The 21,350-nt window shown below is 39.0% G+C and overlaps 1 protein-coding gene across 10 annotated transcripts in view; it reads left to right on the top strand.

Annotated features, from left to right (window-relative positions):
* Nucleotides 1–21,350, top strand: part of NKTR (natural killer cell triggering receptor) — a 42,986-nt gene that overhangs the window by 10,042 nt on the left and 11,594 nt on the right. For 3 of the 10 annotated variants that reach the window (XM_063172425.1, XM_063172088.1, XM_063171933.1), the window contains 9 exons: nucleotides 1,315–1,389; nucleotides 5,695–5,802; nucleotides 6,404–6,448; nucleotides 8,094–8,181; nucleotides 16,332–16,361; nucleotides 17,177–17,322; nucleotides 19,304–19,526; nucleotides 20,060–20,212; nucleotides 21,227–21,314. In XM_063172425.1, the coding sequence (XP_063028495.1) occupies nucleotides 1,326–1,389; nucleotides 5,695–5,802; nucleotides 6,404–6,448; nucleotides 8,094–8,181; nucleotides 16,332–16,361; nucleotides 17,177–17,322; nucleotides 19,304–19,526; nucleotides 20,060–20,212; nucleotides 21,227–21,314 (945 nt within the window). In that variant the 5' untranslated portion in view covers nucleotides 1,315–1,325. Of the gene's footprint in view, nucleotides 1–1,314; nucleotides 1,390–5,694; nucleotides 5,803–6,403; nucleotides 6,449–6,760; nucleotides 6,789–8,093; nucleotides 8,182–13,959; nucleotides 13,984–16,331; nucleotides 16,362–17,176; nucleotides 17,323–19,303; nucleotides 19,527–20,059; nucleotides 20,213–21,226; nucleotides 21,315–21,350 lie in introns of those variants that run through there. The other 7 variants (XM_063172169.1, XM_063172005.1, XM_063172344.1 and 4 more) reach the window with 6 other exon arrangements.

Here is a 21,350-nt window from a genome sequence, read left to right as displayed (position 1 = left end):
TTCATTCTTTGGACACCCTCCCTTCCCTTTTCATTTTCATTTTCATTTCAGTTTCCTTTTCATTTTCCTGCTGTGGTGATGAATGCTCAGAGAACATTCTTGCTGCACCTAATGAGATTCAGACCTTTCAACAGCTCAAGGCATCTTGAATTTTTATCTAAGATTATCAAGTACTGATGCTGTTATTTTATTTCTTCCTTTCTGAACCAACAATTCACCATCTTATAATTGCATATATTTGGACAGAGCCTTAAAATTGAATACAGTTTCTTAGAATCCTCTCAATTTTATTTTTTTTTTAAGTATTGAATGAAATACATTTGAACTTTTTTTTTTTTTAAGGAAAGAGAATTTATTCCTGGAGTTGTTACTTTTTAAAATGAAGTCTTACCAGTGTGCACCACTAGAGTGTAGTGCTCATTGCCAGATGATTGCTGGTCTCCTTGTAATTCTGCCCAACACTGAGGCTGCTATGGATTATTTTTCCATACCAATTTTTCCTTTATTAATTATGTATTTTTTAAAGATTTCATACATTTGGGAGCAGTTTGTCATGAATTTTTTTAGTACTTCACATCCCGCTATCTTGGAAAATAAAATAGAAAATGTAAATCAATTTTAAAAACAGTTTTCTTTATATCCAACCACTTTTCAGCAGTATTTTAATAGATTTGGAAGGTCCATAACACAACTACCACCAGCAGCAAAGAGAAAATATTTAGCTGACAATATCTGGCAAGTGGAGCATTATTCCTGCCTGCCTTTCATCTCTGTTTGATCCAGCTGGGTTTTTTTGAAGGGAAGGATTTTAGGCCAGGAGTGGCAGTGCAGCTGAAATCCTCAGCACCAGTGGAGCTCAGGCAGTTGGAGTTTGTGGTAATGATCACAGGGAGAAGAGTGCAAGTGTGATCATTAATGGATTTGGAGAAACACAGTAATTGGGGAGGGAATTGCTGCAGCTCCCTGAGGACCTGTGTTTGTGGGAAATCATTTGCAAAATGGAAAAGATCTGACATGATTCAAGTATTTTAGTAAATCAGCTTGGCTTTCCAGGTTCAAATCACAATGGAACCTCCAGGTCTTCTGAGAAATTGGATGGAATTTAAGTACTTATTATCTATTTTTTATTATTCTGTTATTCTTCTTTCTTGCTGTGTATTCTAATATATGCATACCTCAGATATTTCTTATTCTGCTTGATAAAGTAACCTTTTCTCAGAAAATTACAATTTTAGAACATACAGATTGATTTACATGCAGATTTTCTTATTCCACACAGTTCTATAACTAATTATTTTTTTAATTATTTTCTAGTTGGTCGAATTATGTTTCAGCTCTTCTCAGACATTTGTCCAAAGACTTGTAAGAACTTTCTCTGCTTGTGCTCGGGTATGTAGCTGATATTTCAGATTTTTATTGTTAATAAATAACATTTTTAATGTTAATAATTATATTGATAGTGATTTTATTGGCAGTTATGAATGTCTTCTTTCATCTTCTGCCCAACAGTGAGGCTTCTATGGATTATTTTTATTATTATTTTATTTTTATTATTATTATTTTATTATTATTATTTATTATTATTTTATAAAATATTATTATTTTATTATTATTATTACTACAACCTGCAGAAATACCAATTTTTCTTTATTAATTATGTATTTTTTAAAGATTTCATACATTTGGGAGCATACGTTTGCTTTTCACTTCTGGGTCTGCAGTAGAGGCAACACTGGTGATGTTCTGTGGGTGCAGGAATGTAATTCTTTGAATAAGTTTTAAATTAATAATAAGTAGTGTTTTTAATTGATGGGGGTTTTTAATTGATAGGGGGTTTTTATTGATGGGATTTTTTTATTGATGGGGTTTTTTTATTGATGGGGGGTTTTTATTGATAAGGGGGTTTTTATTGATGGGGTTTTTTATTGATGGGGTTTTTTATGGATGGGGGGTTTTTTATGGATGGGGATTTTTTAATTGATGGGGGTTTTTTATTGATAAGGGTGTTTTTTATTGATAAGGGGGTTTTTTATTGATAAGGGGGTTTTTTATTGATAGGGGATTTTATGGATGGGGGTTTTTTATGGATGGGGGTTTTTAATTTATGGGGGGTTTTTAATTGATGGGGGCTTTTTATTGATAAGGGTTTTTTTTATTGATAAGGGTTTTTTTTAATTGATGGGGGTTTTATTGAGGGGGGCTGTTATTGATAGGGGTTTTTTTATTGACAGGAGGTTTTTAATTGATAGGGGTTTTTTTATTGATAGGTGTTTTTTTAATTGATGGGTTTTTTTAATGGATGGGGTTTTTTTTATTAATGGGTTTTTTTTAATTGATGGGTTTTTAATTGATAGTGGATTTTTAATTGATAGTGGAATTTTAATTGATAGTGGATTTTATTGTTAATAATGATTTGTTTATCCAAGTACAAACCCCAGCCATCTGCAAGGCCTGTGCCCACCTGAGGAGGTGAATTACAGTGGACAGGGGATGCTCTCCCATTCTGGACCACAGAATCTGCACAAAGCCATCATCAAGCCAGGCTGTTTTTGGCAGGTGGAGGAGGACAGAGTGAGCCTGGCATTGCTGTCAGAAGCAGATTTGGAAATGTCCTTTTTCAATTCCAGCAGCTGGCCTTGCAGATGTGCCCACCTATGGAACAAGGCTGGGCCCACGTGCTGTGGTGTTTGTCAGGAGCTGATTCCCTTCTGATCTCAAAGTGGCACCACTTGGCACCCAATTCACACTGAGCTGCCACTCCAGGTGCTGCCAGGGCAGCCAGTTCCCCTCTGCCATCCCACTGCCAAGGGCTTTGAAGGCCATGGAAAGAGCTGCTTAGGCAGGATGGGCTCAAAGACAAGGATTCTTCTTCTCCTGCCAAAATTCATGCATGTCTGGAGCAGAAAGAGCAAGGCTGGTGTTTGGCCTGGAGCAGAAGAGGAGCTGAGCTCAGAGCAGAGTGTTGGGGGTGTGTGAGGGTGTGTGAGGGTGTCTGAGCTCAGAGCAGAGTGTTGGGGCTGTGTGAGGGTGTGTGAGGGTGTGTGAGCTCAGAGCAGAGTGTTGGGGGTGTGTGAGGGTGTGTGAGGGTGTCTGAGCTCAGAGCAGAGTGTTGGGGGTGTGTGAGGGTGTCTGAGCTCAGAGCAGAGTGTTGGGGGTGTGTGAGGGTGTCTGAACTCAGAGCAGAGTGTTGGGGGTGTGTGAGGGTGTGTGAGGGTGTCTGAGCTCAGAGCAGAATGTTGGGTGGGGGTGTGTGAGGGTGTCTGAGCTCAGAGCAGTGTTGGGGGTGTGTGAGCTCAGAGCAGAGTGTTGGGGGTGTGTGAGGGTGTCTGAGCTCAGAGCAGAGTGTTGGGGGTGTGTGAGGGTGTGTGAGAGTGTCTGAGCTCAGAGCAGAGTGTTGGGGGTGTGTGAGGGTGTGTGAGGGTGTCTGAGCTCAGAGCAGTGTTGGGGCTGTGTGAGGGTGTCTGAGCTCAGCAGGTGCTCAGCCCCTGCCAGGGGAACAACTGCTGTGGCTTTTACCTGGCTGGGAAGGGAAAGCACTGGCACTGCTCTAAATGGGGGTAAGAGGGATTGGGATTCTGGCCACTGCCAAAGCTCCCAGCTCACCTCCAGCTCTGTTTAAGAGCTTTAATTTTCAGTTTTAAAAGGAACAGAAATGTTATTTATGTGTTCATAATATATAATTCAGAAAATACCATGAGAGTATTACAGTGTGTGTGACCGTGTTCACAGGGGTTCTTGGATGAGGGAAGAGACGAGGATCTGACTCCATGTTTCACAAGGCTGATTTATTATTTTATGATACATATTACACTAAAACTGTATTAAAAGAATAGAAGAAAGGATTTCATCAGAAGGCTGGCTAAGAATAGAAAAAGAATGATAACAAAGGTTTGTGGCTCAGCTCTCTGTCCAAGCTAGCTGACTGTGATTGGCCATTAATTAGAAACAACCACATGAGCCCAATCCCAGATGCACCTGTTGCATTCCACAGCAGCAGATAATCAATGTTTACATTTTGTTCCTGAGGCCTCTCAGCTTCTCAGGAGGAAAAATCCTAAGGAAAGGATTTTTCAGAAAATATCATGGCTACACAGTGCCATAAAAATCCTTCATTTGTGTGAAGTGTAGCATAGATCACCCATTTCATTGTTAGTTTTTGAAGTTCTAAAGTGTTTCTACTGATGTAATATTTGTTTAGAAAAGTGTGTAAAAACTTCTCACTGGAGGGTTTTATGAGATTCCATCTTATTAAAACAATTCAAGTGCAAACTCCATTCTGAGCTGCTTCTCACTTGTGGGTGTGCAGCAGAGGCAGCCCTGGTGATGTTCTGTGACTGTTCCAGCTCAGTGCCCTGCAGGATCCCATCTCTGAGGGCATTTTCCATGGCCCTGAGGGACATCCTGAGGCATGGCCAAACATGCAGGCAGATATTCCATGGTGGTGTTTGAGGAAGGTTTTCAGTGCTGCACAAAGAGGGGAGGAGTGTGTCCATCCCTGTCAGAAACAGCTTTGCTTGCATAACTCATGTGGAAATCAAAAATAGGGTGGGAGGAGGTGTGGATTGGGATTATGGGTGTGGAGAGGCAGGTAAATAACTAATAAATAAATATTCCATGAGCGAGGGATGATAAACAGCAGTGCCCTGAGTGGGTTTTGTGCCACAAAGTGCCCTTATCCTGGCAGTGCTGGGCTTGGAATGGCAAATTTGGGATGATTGGGGTGGCACAGTAAGAGATGGCAGCAGGGGAGTGTTGCATTTCTGAGGGTGCAGAATGTTTGGTGAAATGTCAAATACCTATTCCAGAACCAGTGATGGTGTGAAACTGAACTTTGGGTTATTTGGCCTGTTATTCATTCTGTTAATTCATGTTTCAGTACACTGCATCTCCTGTACATGTGGATAATGTGGGGCTTTAACTGTTCCACAGTATATAATGTTATTATTATTATAACTTTTACCTGTTAATTGGCACATTCTGCCAGCTCCCCCACTCTGGGAAGCTCCAGTCAGTGTCTCTTGAGCAGCACAAATCCCTCATGGACCTGCTGCCCAGAACCCCACCCTGCCTGTCATTATCACCTCACCAACAAGCCCAGGGCAGCTTCTCTTCTGAATTTTGGAAGAAATACAAACAAAAGTTGAGGTTTTGGGATCAGCAACTCAAAAACCTCCAGCCCACCTGATCTGCAGCTGCTGTAAAGGGGTGTGCAGACACTGTGCAAGGCTTGGGGAAGGTGTGGAAGCTTGGAGTAGCTCAGTCCCTCTTTTCCAAGTGTGGGTCACATTGAAACTGAGTTGAAACTTGCTTTCCTGGCTTTTCTGCTGGGAATCATCTGGCACATCCAGATGTGAGAGTGGTTTACAAAGGACACTGTGACCTGCATAGGAGTGTAGCTGTACCCACAGAAAATAGTTAACCCACCATTATCCTGACCTCTTGTTTTTTTATAAATCATCCTGAATAGATTTACACACTCCTTCTTGAAGGGGAGAGGAAAATTTTTTAAGAAACAACTTAATTTTCACCTCAGAGTTCCCTTGTAAAGATCCCCTTCTGGGTGGTGAAAAGGCATCAGGTAGGACTGTGATACCTTTTAATTATGGCTGCCATGTCCATTAGAACTAGGGAGGGAAACCCTTGGGATTTGTGCAGTGGCAGTCTGTGGATTCTTTTTGTTTCCCCTTCTTGCAGGTGAAAAAGGAATTGGCAAAACAACTGGGAAGAAGCTGTGCTACAAAGGCACCACATTCCATCGTGTGGTTAAAAACTTCATGATTCAGGGTGGGGACTTCAGTGAAGGTAAAATGGGATTTTAAAACTGCCAAGTTTGAAATGTTATCATTTTTGTGTTCATAAATTCAGAAAACACCACAAAAGTATTACAGTGCCATAAAAATCCTTCATTTGTGTGAGGTATAGCATAGATCACCCATTTTATTGTTAATTTTTGAAGTTCTAAAATATTTCAGCTGATATAATATTTGTTTAGAAAAGTGTGTTAAAAACTCCTCACTGGAGGGTTTTATGATATTCCATCTTATTAAAACAATTCAAATGCAGACTCTGATCTGAACTGCTTCTCACTTGTGGCTCTGCAGTAGAGGCATCAACCAATTCTGATGGTACAGGAATGTAACTGTTTGAATAAGATTAAAATAATAATAAAGCACTGAATGAGTAGAAATGTCTCCAGAATGTTTTCCTGCATTGTTTGTTCCTTTCCTGAAATACCTGTCCTTACCAAAATGGCTGTTTTCACTGTGTCCTGACCAAAAGAGCCTGAAGAGGGAATCTCCTATTTTGAGAGTCAAGTGCTGGTGGAATGTTCTGCACAACTTTTGTATAAATGAAACAAAAAGTTTTCAACAAAAAGTTTTAATTGCTGCCTTTTAATCTGTAGGTAATGGAAAAGGAGGTGAATCTATTTATGGTGGCTATTTCAAAGGTAAGAGCAAATATGTCTTTGCAGATTCTCTGTTCAGTCCTGAGATAAACAAGTCTTGATTCCCAAATTACTTAATGAAAACAGGTTCACTCATAGATCACCTTTTTGCATGAAACTAATGTTGCATGAGAATTCCTTTTATGTGCATGACTTCCAGATAATTTTTTGTTAATATTTAACTTAAATTGACAATTAATTAAGGCTAACATAATTGGTTAAACATGACTTTCAGCATGGAGGCTAGGCAACTTTATTCATGAATAAACTCCTATCTTCCTGCCTAAAACTGTCAACATATTCTTTTGTTTATAGAGAATGTGGTCTTTTGCAAAATGAAAAGGTAAGAGACAAAAGCTCAGTAACACAAATTCAAACTCTGTTCCCTTGTCCCCTCCCTAGTAAATTTATAGACAACTGCTAAGTCCCTTTGTAGATGGATATCTGTGTTGCTTGGAGAAATAAAGAGTTGTGTCTAACCTTTCTGAGGGTTAATGACTTATTCTGAGAGAAAATCCACATAATTCCAGCTCTAAACAGTGATTTCTTCTTTTCTTAATGTCCCTTTTCCTCCCCTTCCCTACTCAAGGTTTGTATGCTTAGGGTTAATTTTTTACTTTATTTATATGCTACACAAGTCATTTTCCTTGCAAAGAATTGATAAATAAATGTACAATTACCTCTGTAAAAGTCTGTTGGAAGGCAAATGGTGAGTTTTTAAATTATTTGTTTAAAGACATACAATTATTTCTTAAAAAAAACCCAGGTGGTTACTGATATTCAAATGTTAAGATAGTGAATATATTTATTTACAGCCTCTGGTTCTGGGTGTGGTTAGATGCATGAAATTAAGTTTCTCTTAAAAAAGAGACACAGTTTGATGTGGGACTATTGAAGTTTTTAGTTTTTAGCTTGAACAGATCCATTTACTAAAAGTTACTCAGGGTTTGTTTCCCATGGTGAGTGCTAAATATGCAGGATTGTGTTTTGATATGTGATCTAAAAATGAAAAGCTTTGTACATTCAAATTGGTATTTTTATCTTTGGAAAGGACCTGGAGATGATCTGGTTTTATATTCTGCTGTACAACCAGAACTCCTCTTTATTCACTGCAATATAAAATGCATGTTCAGTTTTGTCTTTTATGCTTAGATTGAGATATAGAGAGGTTTTTTTTTTCCCTTCTATGCTTTGAGACTTCCAGTTTTGAGTGTAGAGGTGGCATTTTTAGTGTGCCATAGCAGGGAAATAATCAGCTTTTTCTCCTGACCTTTCCACCTGCAGTGTAAATAACAGCATCATGTATGTTAATTCCTGTTTTAGAATGTCAATAATTCTGCCAACCTCATTCTTACCCAAATAACTCAGGATTTAAATCCATTACCTAATGTTTATTGAATATACTCATAATGAATTATTTGAAATTAGAAATGTTTGCACTGTATCTGCACCATTTTAAGAACGAAAGTTTTGTCTCAAGTGTAATTTGAAGAGACTTGTTTCAACCTGCTTGTTGTTTTTCCTCCATCCTGTTCCCTTTCTCCAGCAGCAGCAGAATTTCTCCTTAGAGCCATCCATAAGTTACTAAGAAAACAACCTGCCTCCCTTACCAGGGAAAATCTGACAAACATATTTTTTCTTCAAACAGATGAAAACTTTATTCTCAAACATGACAGAGCGTTCCTTTTGTCAATGGCAAACCGAGGGAAACATACCAATGGTTCCCAATTTTTCATGTGAGTAGAAGTGATCCCACAGTGGAGCTTTTCTTACACAGAGAAGCGCTGTTCATGAGAAAGATGGTATTGCTAAATTCTCCAGAAATCCATGTTCTCCAGCTGATCCTGGCTGGGAATCAGTGGCACCTGCACTAGGAATTGCTAGAGATCAATATCTCCTTGTGGCATTCATGGGTGTTCTTCCTTTGTGGCTTTTTTCCCCTAAAAATATGATTTATCTTCAGTTCTTAGCAGCCAGGAAATAGATTCTTTGCTTTGTGGGTGCACAAATCTCATCAGGTTCTCTGCAAATGACAGTGATGAGCATTGTGTGTGAGGGGGAGTGAGATCTAGAGGTGGTTTGTATGGTTTTGCTCTTTAAAAAATGATGATTTATGAGTTTTGGGGGGCTGTTTTCTTTGGTTTTTTTTCAGGAGAAGAATGGGAATTTTTATTTGATTATTATGATTACTATTACTATTTTATTTGAGTATTTGTTCCTGACATGCTTTTTTAATACATCATAACTCCATTAACTTGTGCATATACCAACACTATGTAGATTTATGTGCTGATAACCAGATTTTTCCTTCATTACCTTGAAAAAATACCATTCTAGTAACCACATTCTGTTAAATTCTAGAAATTACAGCAAACACTTTTACCTTTACTGAGGAAAACACTCAGGTCTGATAATTCTACATAGTGCTGCATTTACCAACACTATGTAGATTGATGTGCTGATAACCAGATTTTTCTTTCATTACCTTTAAAAAATGTCATTCTAGTAACAACATTCTGTTAAATTCTAGAAATTACATTTTTACTCATAAGTAAAACACTCAGGTCTGATAATTGAGGGTTTCCAGCTCAAAGCAGGTCTATTTTAGGTTGAGTATCAGTTTTTCTAAGCTTGCAAACTTTGATGTGATTATTCCTTTTGTTAACTCCCTTCTCAAAATTGCCTCCTGTTAATGTTTACCAGTTTGTATTTGGGAAGAGCAGGTTGATAACTTTAGTCCAGAAATACTTTGTGCAACAACACTGGGGTTTGAAAAGTCAATTTTAGCATAGTTACTTAACTAGAAAAAGTCTTTTTTTCTTTGCCATCTTTCTTGGGGGATAAGAATGAATGGCGCTTCCCTGTCTTCAGTAAAGGAGTAAATTGTCCTCAAAAATCTTGGTTTTTTTTCCTTTGCCTGAAAAAGATCTTCAGTATGATATGATGTAGTTCAGATAAGAAACATTTTTAGGTCTTTTCCTAAAAAATGTCCTGAAAATGGAAGATGCATAGGAACCTAAAAGAAAGTCTCACACTTAGCACTGTTCAGACGTTCCATAGAGATAAAATTGTTTCAAAAGCTTCTTTTCTGTTCCCTTCAAAGGAAATTGTACAAGTTGTGCTTCATTACAATAAATCTGAAAGGATGTGTGCACATTAAGATGGAAAACAGTTTATATAAATACAACTCCATGCCTTAATAAGCTCTCTGAGGGCATTGCTTCATTATCTTTTATTTGATGACTTGCCTTTGGGTTCTCTTGCCTCAATTTTCCATTTTTAAGCTTATCTGAACATTAAACATGAAAACCTAATGATGTCCCATCAGTCAAGCAGCTGTCATTTGAGGGCTCTAAAGTTTCTTTTCTCTCCTGCATTTGATTCCAAAGTCATCTTCTTGCCCTGATGCTTGGTAGGCTCAGCTTGTTCAATCAGATTTAAACACTTTGTCTCTCCCCACACACCAAAACAACCCTAGGTTGTGTTGGATACTAAATTATAATTAACACAGGCCAATAAATGAAGATTATTTAAAAGCACTTTGATCAAATATAGAAGTATTTTGAAAGATGCAGAGTCCTTGAGAAATTCTGGGTTTTTTTCATAGAATCACTTAAAGGAGAAGTGTGAGTTCAGTGGGAATTGAGGCAGAGTAAGAAACCTAAAAACCTCCATGAGAGCTGGGTTCACCTGAGCTCTGCAGGAAACCAGAGCTGCATTTACTCTGGTTAGGCTCAGCTTTGGGCTCCTGGGGTGTGCTCTGTGGCCTTCAGCATGAGGCTGCTCTGGAGCTTTTGCCTTCCCATGCACATTTCTGGGCTCTCTGATGTCTGAAAAGGCCCCAGCCTGCCCTGGAGCCAGGAGAGAATCAGGGTTCCCAGTGGGAAACAGCTCCAGAAGGTTCTATCCAGGCAGTTTGTGCCTTCACTATAAAATACACTTTATTAAAGCAGTTACTCTTGCTGGGTGGCATTTTCTGATTACTTTAGGGAATCTATAGTTTTCTATAATAAAATATTTTCTTCCTTTACGCTTTAAGCTGAAATTAAAATGTGGTTTTTATACTCCCGGTAATGCTCAGTTTCTCTGTAGTTTATCATTAGGAAAAAATCTTCAAATGTTTAACCTGAAGAGTGTGTGAAAGGCAATATTCAGTGGTAGCCTTAGATTATTATTTTTTTGTATTTGTGTCTATTTAATTTCATTGATTAAATGTATAGAAAGGGAGAGAATTAATCTGAGCTTCCTTAGAGCTCTGTGTTTGTTTTCAGGGATGAGAACTCTGTATCTTATACACATCTAATGTGGCAGATAAGGAGTGCAAAAAAGTGATTTTCTTTTCTATGACAGTTTGTCCAAGTAGGGCTAAAATAATAGCAGAGATCCTGACTATAGATTTCTGTTAATTCATCAGAATTCCCTGCTCTCCAGAGAAAAGTTGTATTTGGAATAATGAGTCTTTAAGGAAGCAATCAGGCAGCAAATGTCTCTTTGGCATATTGCACCAGCAAACCAGGCACAAGAATTCAATGCCTAGAAGTTGATTTAAAGTTCACTTGATAGTTTTACTTGAAACAGAATCTCCAGACTCATCCTAATGTAAACAGGCATCTGAGCCATCATAAGAAATCATGAGCTGTCTTGGAGTAGTCAGGGATTTCTCAGGATCCTGACTATAGAGTTCTGTTAATTCACCAGAAATTCCTGCTCTCCAGAGAAAAGTTTTGTATTTTGGAATAATGAATCTTTAAATAATCAGGGAGCAAATGTCTCTTTGGCATATTGCACCAGCAAACCAGGCACAAGAATTCAATGCCTAAAGGTTGATTTAAAATGGACAGTTTTACTTGAAACAGAATCTCCAGACTCATCTTAACGTAAACAGGCATCTGAGCCATCCTAAAAACTCATCAGCTGTCTTGGAGTAGTCAGGGATTTCTGTGGCATGAAAGAGCTGTGAGGATTTATGGGCAGCAGTGAGAGCTGGGCATGGAAGAGGCACGGAAGGGATGTTTGGAGGCTTCAGGGAAAAGCATGGACTGAATCCAGGTGTGCTGGAGAGTGGCACAGTGCAGAGCTGCAAGGATCAGAAATGTCTGTGCAGTATCACAAGTGCTGGGTTTAATGCTTGGAGAGTATTTTCCTCCTTTTTTTTTTTTATTTTCCCTTAATTGAGTAGGAGCAACAGTTGGGTGGGAAGGAGAAAGTGGAGCTGAGGGAGGATTGTGAGTTCCATGCACTTGTGCTGTGAACAGGCCGAGTCTGCTCTCATGTGCCTGAGGAACACTTCCTGCTCTGGAGGAACACAGCACTTTGCAGTTCAGCAGAAAGGATCCAGAGAGAATCCCTCTAGATGTGGAAAACCCTGCAATTTCAGTTTTCTGAGGTTTGTAGCAGCTCACTGAAGGCTTGTGTTGGAGAGTTGTAAAGGCACCAGGTCAGAAATTGTCTCAGGGAGCTCCACTCTGATTCATTTTTTTGTGAATAACTTCCTGTAAAACTCTCAGTGATTTTACAAGTGTTCTAAACCCATGTGGGGGTGTAAATCTGTAACTGTCCTGTTCCCATGTGGGTCCTGAGCTAGGAATCCTTAGGATGGGGCAGATTGGCAGGAACCCCTCCAGAATCATCTTTTCTTTTTCTGTATCTCCAGCAGCTGCTTTGAGTTGCTGCTGCCATCAGCAGGAGCAGTTACAGAGCTGATCCCAGGGCTCTTCTGGCGTTTCCAGCTCAGTGGCTGCATCCCTCTGGGTGTTGTTCTGCAGCCATGTGCTCCCTTCTCTTTTTTTCTGGAAATCTCTTGTCTGTTCAGAGCCATTCCATCATTCCTGTGGCCCACCTGCCAGTGAGGAATTCCCAGTACAGAATTGTGCAGCTCTGGTGAAAATGAGGCAATAAAATAACATCAATGGCTCCTGATCCTCCCACTGCTCAGCTCTGTTTCCCCTCTCACCAAATCTCCCAAACTCCATTTGCAGCAAACCACAAGTGCCCCTGCAGAAGGCAGAGTAAAGCAGCAATAGGAAACAAAACTAAATAACCTCTTTGTGAAAAGAGGGAAATTTGTGTCATAATTATTTAATTTTAGTTCAGCTGTGCAGTGTGCTGAGGAATAAGCCCTTAGTGCAACCCAAAGAGGATCCTGGTTTCTGTTCCTTATCAGCTCAAATGCTTGGAGTTCTTGTCTCTCTCTGTTCCACAGCTATTTAAAACTTGAGTCTGATTTCCTATTACTGACAGATTTTTTTTCCTTATTGAGGGTGTTGTTGGTTTAATGTGTTTCTCAAGCTCCGTTTTCTTGCTCAGAACTAAATAGGATTTTTTGGTCTAAAAATGTTTTACTGTGTGGTGCCATGCCCAGTTCATAAACTGAAACAAAGGAACCACTTTGATCTGCTAAATGAAGGATAAAATAATTTGGGAGTACTCTTGTTTTGAATTTACAAATTATTTCTGAATGTTACCAGCTCATTAAAAATAGCTCATATCTTTTTGGTGTCCCAAACCAGGTATTTTTCTAATCAACAGCTAATAATTTCCTTTTTTGTTGTTGTTGTTGTGAATGAAATACCTTTGAGCTAATTATTGACTAATACAAAAATGAAAAAATGTCAGATGGAAGGGGCTGATGTTGCATTATCTTTGAGCATTATTGGTACATCTGCACTTCTCACACAAACAGGTCCCATTGCCTTGATCAAAAGTTGATAGAAAAATGGAAACTTTCCCAGGATACTTTAATGTGTAATCAATAACAAAGAGATAATTAATCACTGATAGTGTGTTGGGGGTGGGGGCAGGGCTGTGGGTGAGCTCAGCTGATAATTCAGTTTTCAAACATTGCTGCTGCTCAGAATTCCACCAGGCTAAAACCCAGCATCAGCTGCTGCAGCTGTTTGGGCTTTTTTGCACCTGCAATGTGGTTTTTGGTCTAAATTCTGAGCAGAAGCAATCAATGCACATATTTTAGAGAAAACACTGATTTTTCTCACTTCTAGAAAAGCTTCATAGTAGGAGGAGGATGTAGCTAAGTGTGACCTGGCTGAAGTTGGCAACTCCTGGCTGCACACATTTCCTCTGTGAATGCCAACATTTGTGTGCCAGCCTGGGCAGTTCTGCTTGGGAATGGATTCAGCAGAACTCTGAACCCCTGTGGGGCTGCAAGCATGTGAATAAACCCACAGAAATTGCTTATTCATCTGCTTCAAGTGGGGCATTTTTTGCTGGATTGAGGCTCAGAGGGGAGTGGGGGCATTCTCTTTCTAACTGTTTGTTTTTGCAGTAGTTTTGCAAGCAGGTTTTGTCTCCAGTTTTCTTTTTGTTTTTAAGGAGAACTTTAGTTTTCAAAGTGTGTCCTAAAGAAAATTTAGAGCCCTCTTTTAGGCATCCTTTTTTCTGCATACAACTTGATTAATAATAATTTTAAACTTGTATTTAATAAAACATAGACTCAGTTTTGTCTGAAAATGTATTACAATTTATTTCTGCCATTTTTGTGTAAAATTTACAGAAACAGTGTTACATCGTGCGCTCCAAAGGTAATGTCTCATTCCTCTAAGGCTGTGTCCTTTCCTTTTCTTTCTGTTTTTCTCTTTCTTGTTTTTCTGATCATATTGTTATGTGCATTGAACCCTTTCTTAGGCCTGAGGTTCTTTGGGGGGGTGGGTGAGAACATGCTTTTATCAAAAAGATGATTTTTCTCTTCAGCAGTATCTTAAACCAATTTAAACTTGAGTGGAGAAAGGTATTTGTCCTTCTGTAAATAACCTGTTTATTAAGAGGCAGATTTGGAAGGGTTGAAATGATGAGAGCTCTATATAGAAATGTTCTAATAAAATATTATTTTGGGGGGATGAACTCATCATGGCTTTAGGTTTCCATAGTGCCAGGACAGGAGGTAGGTTTGCTCCTGGTTAAGTTCTGAAGCCAAAGCAAACATTCAAAGATTGATGCAGAAAACCTTGGAATGCTTTTTTAAAGTGCACCTTTGCAGAATAAATGTCACATTACAGCCCTGCCACTGAGGTGAGAGAACTTTCAAAGGCACCACAAGAATTGGGGGCTCTGTTTTCTGAAGTTGTTCACTCACCCAAGTCCTTGTGGTGCATCTGAAAGGTTTCCCTGTGGGACAGAGCTTCTCCTGGAGTTCTTTTGGTGAACAAGGACAAAACCCAGTTTATTTCACCTCTCAGACTGCCAGGGGAGTGGGGCAGCCTCTGCATGGGTTTAATGCACCAAGCACCCATTCTCTGCTCAGTAAGCACCAGCCCAAAGGCAGCTCCTGCTTAGTTAATTTGCTTAATTAGTCTCCAGTGCTGCTGCAGCATGGCAGGAGCACCTGCAGCCTCCCCAGCCCTGGTTTTGAGCTCATTGCTGTTTCCAGCTAATTCTAAACCCTCAGCCTTCACTACTGTTGGTTTCATTGAAGTAACCCACTTCTGTTTTTTTCACCCCTTTAAATCAGCTTCATAATTAAAGCCACTTAAACTGTTTACTTAGCAGCAGGTTGTTAATGCAGTTAACTCTTGCTTCAAGAGCTTCAAAAGCCATAAGGATTTCTCTTTTTGTAGCAATATGCTGTGTTAGCAAGGAAAAATCAAAGAACACCCAGTGCTAGTGAGAAATTTAATGTTGTGTTAATAGCATTTCTTCCCCTGTGTTAACCCAAAGCTTTCTGTATTATTCACTATTAAGGAAGTGGGTGTGCTGCTTGACATTTGGAGCTTAAAAAAAAAATCAAGAGTGTAAACACTCCTGATTCACAGTTCCACCTTTTGGGATGTGTTCAGCACTCTGCAGGGTTTTGTGACCTAAAACTCAAGGGAAGTGTTTAAGAAGTAATATTTTATTCTAGCAGTGAACAACTTCATACCAAATCTGTGTTATTGTAAATCTAGAAAAATCACCTGTGATTGATTATTTATTTTGAGTTCATTGGAAGAAGGCTTTAAAAGCACAATAGGGCTTGGGATGAGAGAGAGAAAAAAATGTTTTCAGAAATGATTTATTTTATTTCTCCCCCAATATTTGAGCAGGCTCTGATGTTCTTTACTCAATATTCCTGCATAGCAGGATCCCCTGTGCAGCAGGAATTCAGGCTCACTTGGAGAAGTAACTTTAGTTTGCTTTTAGAAAAGGATTCACAGCATTAGAATCCAAAGGATTTGTACAAAAGGCAGTTGCAGTTTCCATTCAGGCTCAATGTGAGCAGCTGAAAAATAGGGAGGAAATCTGCATTTATCAGTGAGGTGTAGGTGGCACAGAATGTCTGCTGTTGATTTTGGGAAGTCTGTGAGGTTTTGAGCTGAAGTGTTTGAGATTTAAGACACAAATATTGCTTTGTGTTCTGAGTCAGGAGGCCAAGCAGGTAAATGGGGGATGAGAAAGAAGTGGTGGGAGGTGAGGAGAAGCAGAGAATCTCTCACCTAACTCTTCTTTTTTAAAATAAGCTGTCTTTAAAGTGACCTTGCAATCTAAGAAGCTAACAAGCTCAGAAACATTTAAATCCCACTGGTCACCTAATAATATTTATCACCAAATTGTATCTTCTCTGTGATTAAAAATCATAAAGTTACATTAAATATGTATTTAAAGACACTTGGAAATTGTTTACTGCATGCATGAAATGATACTTGGTACAGCTTTCAATATGCACACTTAGCTAAACTTCAAACAAACACCATGTAAAAGTTTAAGAAAGCCTGTGTGTATAATCTGTAATTTTAATTTGTTAATTCCATATATTTAACTGTGTTTTTTCACTATTTTTGTCTTACCTTCACCTCTTTTTTTTTTTTTTTTCTGTGTCATTCTCCTCTTTTACTTCATCTGAATCCCTGATTTTCTTTTATTTTACCATCTTCCCATCTTGCTGTTTGTCCAACAGAACAACAAAACCTGCTCCTCATCTCGATGGGTAAGAATCCTTTCATATGTCTCAAATGATTGCTGAAGTTATATTGAAAGGGTTATATTGAAAGTAGACAACAATGGGGAAACAAATCCTTAACTCTGTGGAAATTATACAATGGGATGAGATGGAAAACAAAAGTTTCAGTTCTATAAAAATTTCAAGTCACAACTTATTTCCTAAAGCTGGACAAAAACTTGAATTGTCTTAAATCCTAGGATTATTTCTTTAAAACTGCTCGCTGCCCTCAGCCCATAAATTTGGGACTTGAATTGCCAAACTTAATATATTTGAGCAGTCATCTCTTTTGGGGCTTGTTTTTATCCCTAAAATTTATGGGGCAAATGGAAGACAGGAAGAGAAATGTGGTACCACAGAACAAAACCAAAGATTCCTTTATTTTAACTGTCCCTGCAATGCCAGGGGGGGAATTGTATCCTGGGTTTGTGGAGATCTATAAATTCTGCTTCTCTGGGGAGGAGTTCTGTCATGTTTATGGATGGGCTCTTGATCTCTGTTGCACAAAACTGCAAAAATAGAAGGGTGGGTTAGGAATTTTCATCTGTTTACCCTGCTCTTGTTGAGGAGATGAGACTGCTTCAGTTTGAGGGAGGTACTTGATGTCAGAGTGGATCTTTGTTTCACATTGCATAAAATCTTAGCATGGTTGTCAATGTTCAACTTAAAACCATAAAAAAACCTTAATGCATTAAGAGCTCAGTGTTCTACATCAGACTGACTTTTTAAATGTGAAATTAATTGGAAAATCACCACAATGATTCATAGCTGTTTTGTACTTTGTAAACAATTCCTTTCTGCAGTGTGCACGTTGTCTTTGGGCTGGTCATTTCTGGGTTTGAGGTCATAGAACAGATAGAAAATCTCAAAACCGACACGGCCAGCAGGCCCTACGCAGACGTGCGAGTCATTGACTGCGGGGTGCTGCTCACCAGCTCAGCCAGGGATGGTGAGTCCCCTAAATTATTCATTAATTTTAATTCAACATTCCCAAATTAGTGATGTTCATGTGTAGGAAATGGATTTGGAGGGAATTCTCCAAGCCTGACAGAAGGCTCACCCAGTGTGTGCGTCTATGTGCAAACTTTGAGATGAGAAATGCTGACTTGGAAATGTCATGGAATGGACAGACATTGCTGAGAGAGAAATGGAACAAGTTTCAAAAGATAACCTTGCAAATAAGACTGGATACTTTGGAGAAATAGAACAGGAAAGATGCATTGTAGTGAGACCCACGAGGGGTAATTTTAGATGATTGGCTTTAAGACATTTACAGCATGGTGTGGCTAAAGCTGATAGGCCAAGAAACACTTATCATGTATTATAATTAAATAATAGTTAGCTTCCAATTATAATAACATAAATGATAACATCTGTATTGTCTCACCCTTCACATGAGACTGAAAATGGAATAAAAGTTTTTAAAGCACCTCTCAGTTGCCCCAGCTGTGGGTCAGGAAAGGGCCTAATCCAACATCCCCCCTCCCAGGAGCTGTTGCTGATCTCTCCTTGCTGTGCTGCAGAACCTGCTGAATGGCTGTGTGGGATAGAAAGAAAATAAAGATGGTGCAGAAGGTGATCAGGCCCCTGAGGAGCTGCAGCTGTGCCAATCACCAAAGATTGAGACCAGCCCTGCCCTTAACAGGCCCCAGCTGTGTCCAGTGAGCTTGAGTGCTATAAAAGAGGGGTCAGCTGGTTGAGAAGGGAGCTGGGGTCTGTTGGCTTTGCTGTGAGGAAGGAGCAGTCAGTGCTGTGAGGAGCTGCCCATGAGAAATCACCCAGAAGGTGTGGGAGCTTCCCAGTGACAGAGTTCCTGTTGTTCTCTGTGGGTCTCAGGGTGGCTTCAGTTCTTGAAGCACATAGGGAAGAACTCAAGGTCTGCTGGAGTTTAATCAATATAATTGTACCAGTGTGACCCTGGGAGCTTGGGGATTTCCATCAGAACAGGAGGGACTGTGATCACTGAGAACTGAAAAATACATTCTGATGATGGATCAGAAGTTTAAACAGAAATGAGTGGGTCAGAAAAGGGCTTAATCCAACACTCATGTTCTCAGAGTACAATTCCACCAACAGCTAAAAATCATTATGGTGGACATATAGAATCTTAATTAATTCTTGTAAGCCTGTAAAATGTAAATCTTGGTGTAGGAGAGGAAAGCACAGCAAAAAAAAAAAAAATTCTGCCCTCAACATTTTTCCCCTGCTCATGTTAGAGGTTGACATGACAAACTGAAAAAGGAATCAAAAATTAATTCTCTGTTTTTTAGAAAGAGGGAGACACAAATGCACTTTTCTAAAGTTGAATTTTGTGCACTTTCCAAAGGTTTGTTTTAAGACTATGAAGTCAGTATATGCAATATATGTGGTCAATCTTATTTTCCTTTTCATGAAGATTCATAGAGAATAAATTATCTCAAATATATGTTTGGACAGTCTCTGTGAATTAGTGGAGTGTTATAAGTTTGCATTTTCTACCTAATTTCTGATTTTCCCTAGGCTAAGGTGGTAATTTATGTCCTTTAGAGAAAGTCAAGAGGAGCTCTAGTGTAAAAGTGTGAGAATAGAGAAAAGAGGAAATAACAAAGTTTTCAAAAAAAAAAAATACACAACTGGGCCAGCAACTAATTTATTCTTAATCTTTGATTTGCAACCTGTGCATTGTTTCTAAAAGTACCTAATTTTTTTTTACTGTAAGTGGTCTTTGCTTATCTGTGTATTCTGTATTTGCTGGAAAATATTTGTATAATACCAACGTGGATTTAGTCTGGGCACAATCAGATGATTTTTTGATTCTTTGATATTGTTAAAAAGTTCAGAGCTTTTCTAGAATGGCCCATTTGTGTATTTATACATCTGTAAAATGATGTGCTTTGTGCTTTTACATGCACACACATGTGCACAGTGTCAATTGAAAATATCTGTTCAAGCTTTGGAGAAGAAGAAGAAAGTTTGCTCTGACTCAGAAGCCTCAGAGTCCTCTTCCAGTGCATCCAGCTCTTCAGAATCCTCCTCTGAGAGTGAGGCTGAGAATGAAAGGAGCAGGAGGAAAAAGAGGAAAAGAAGAGCTAAAACCAAACAGTCCAGGAAACGAAGGAAGGAGGAGAGGAAGAAGGAGGATCCAAGGTGCAAGCGAACCTCAAGCCAAAGACGGTGACTGGTCTCTAAAATCTAACAATTGCAGTAAAATCTGGCCAATTCTGCTTTGTTTTCATGAAGTGCTCAAGCAGTAAATATGGAAATGCTTTAAAGTTTGGGGTTTGGTGCATGATTTTATAAACAAACAAAAAACCCTAAAGTTGAGCTTGTTGAGTTTTCTATTAAATTGAAGATCTTTGTAGATAAAAGCAAGAGTGATGTTGAAATGACTAAATTCCACAGGGCTCAGCACACCTGTGTAAAAGTGAGACTTTAGGCAAACTGCAGAACTTTGGACATATATTTGATTATATTTTAGAAGTATTTCTCAACAAGTTGTAAATGAAAAGCAGAATCACTTGCTGTAAAGCAAGAACTGAACTTTCTCTCCAGTAATAATGGCCCATCCTCCCTTTAGCCTAAAATGGGTTGTGGAACACATCTTGGCTGTTAAGCCAACTCTAAGTTTGATGCATCTTCTCTTGGAACCCAGCTGGCCAAGGGATTTCCCAGCTAACTGTGATTTCTCACCCTGCTCTTTCCCTCAGCAGCCTTTCTGACAAGAGCGATGGCGCAGACAAAGTCGACCTTAGCACCAAGCGGGACAAGCCCGTGGTACGTCCTGAGGAAATCCCCCCAGTGCCTGAAAATAGATTTTTGCTCAGAAGAGATGTGCCTGTTGTCAATGTAGAGCCTGAACCGTAAGGAACTCTGAGCTTTTTATTCTGACTTGCTGAAATCTGTGCATGAAATATTCCTGTTAACGTTCTCTTGCTGGTGCTGCTGACTGCAGTGTCAGAATTGCTGCATGTGGTCATTTCATTGGCCTTTTCACAGTTTCTTTTCCTTGTGACCTGTGCTAGTGAGATCTCAAGATGATTTCTTTGGTCTTTAAGGGTGTTAAACTCAATTAAAAACAATTAATGATTAATTTCAGAAGCAATCATGCAATGCAAACCACAGGAAATACTTGATTGCAAGGGAGACTTGGGATTGGGAAAGGTGATTTTTCATCTTTCTTAGACTGATGAAGAAACTTTGGTTCAGAATCAATCCCCTGGAATTTCATGACTTTGGCAGTGTTTGAGAATTAGAGAAAAAGCTCTTCTTTTGCTACAAAGGAAGTCACAAGTTCATGAGATGCTTTCAATGTGTTTTTGTACCTCCACTGTCAAATTTCATTGCATTTGATTAGCTGAGCTAATCCATTACTCTAATTAGCTCTAAAATCAGTGTTGGGTTTGTTTGGTGTTGGGTTTTATATTTCCTTAATGGTACAGTCTCCTGTAAGTCGTTCCTTGGAACATCACTCACATTCCCAAAGATTTCCTCACTATTTTTGGGAATATTACACAGGCTGAAAGAAGCAAAGCTTTAGAATCAGTGAACTGTCCTGAACTGAGATCCTGAAACTCTTCTGCCCATGTTGTGTTCAGGATTTGTGCCCCAAACACAAGTTAACCTCTTGTGACAGTGTTTTGCAAGTTCATTGTTAACATTAATTTCTGTGTCAAGAGATCAGGCTGCACATTTGGTTGAAAACAAATACATGTTGATTTGCCTTTTGTTGCAGAACTCTCTTGCAAAAAAAAAAAAACACTGAATTCTGTCTGAAAATGAATACAATGATGAATATTTCTCATTTTTAACTTAAACTAATTGTAAGTTAATTGTGTTTTTTGCTGTGTAACTTCATACTTTATTAATTTATTTAGGAAGCTTCTTGATGCTGCACCAGTTCTGACTGACCAGAAACCATCAGTCTCTAAATCGGGACGAAAAATTAAAGGAAGAGGCACAATAGTATGTGACAATTTTATTTATTTCTTTATTTCCTCT

The sequence above is a fragment of the Melospiza melodia genome, chromosome 1 (assembly GCF_035770615.1).
Source record: "Melospiza melodia melodia isolate bMelMel2 chromosome 1, bMelMel2.pri, whole genome shotgun sequence".
Taxonomy (NCBI): domain Eukaryota; kingdom Metazoa; phylum Chordata; class Aves; order Passeriformes; family Passerellidae; genus Melospiza; species Melospiza melodia.
Note: the sequence above shows the minus strand (reverse complement) of the source record. Positions and strands in the feature narration are given on the sequence as shown.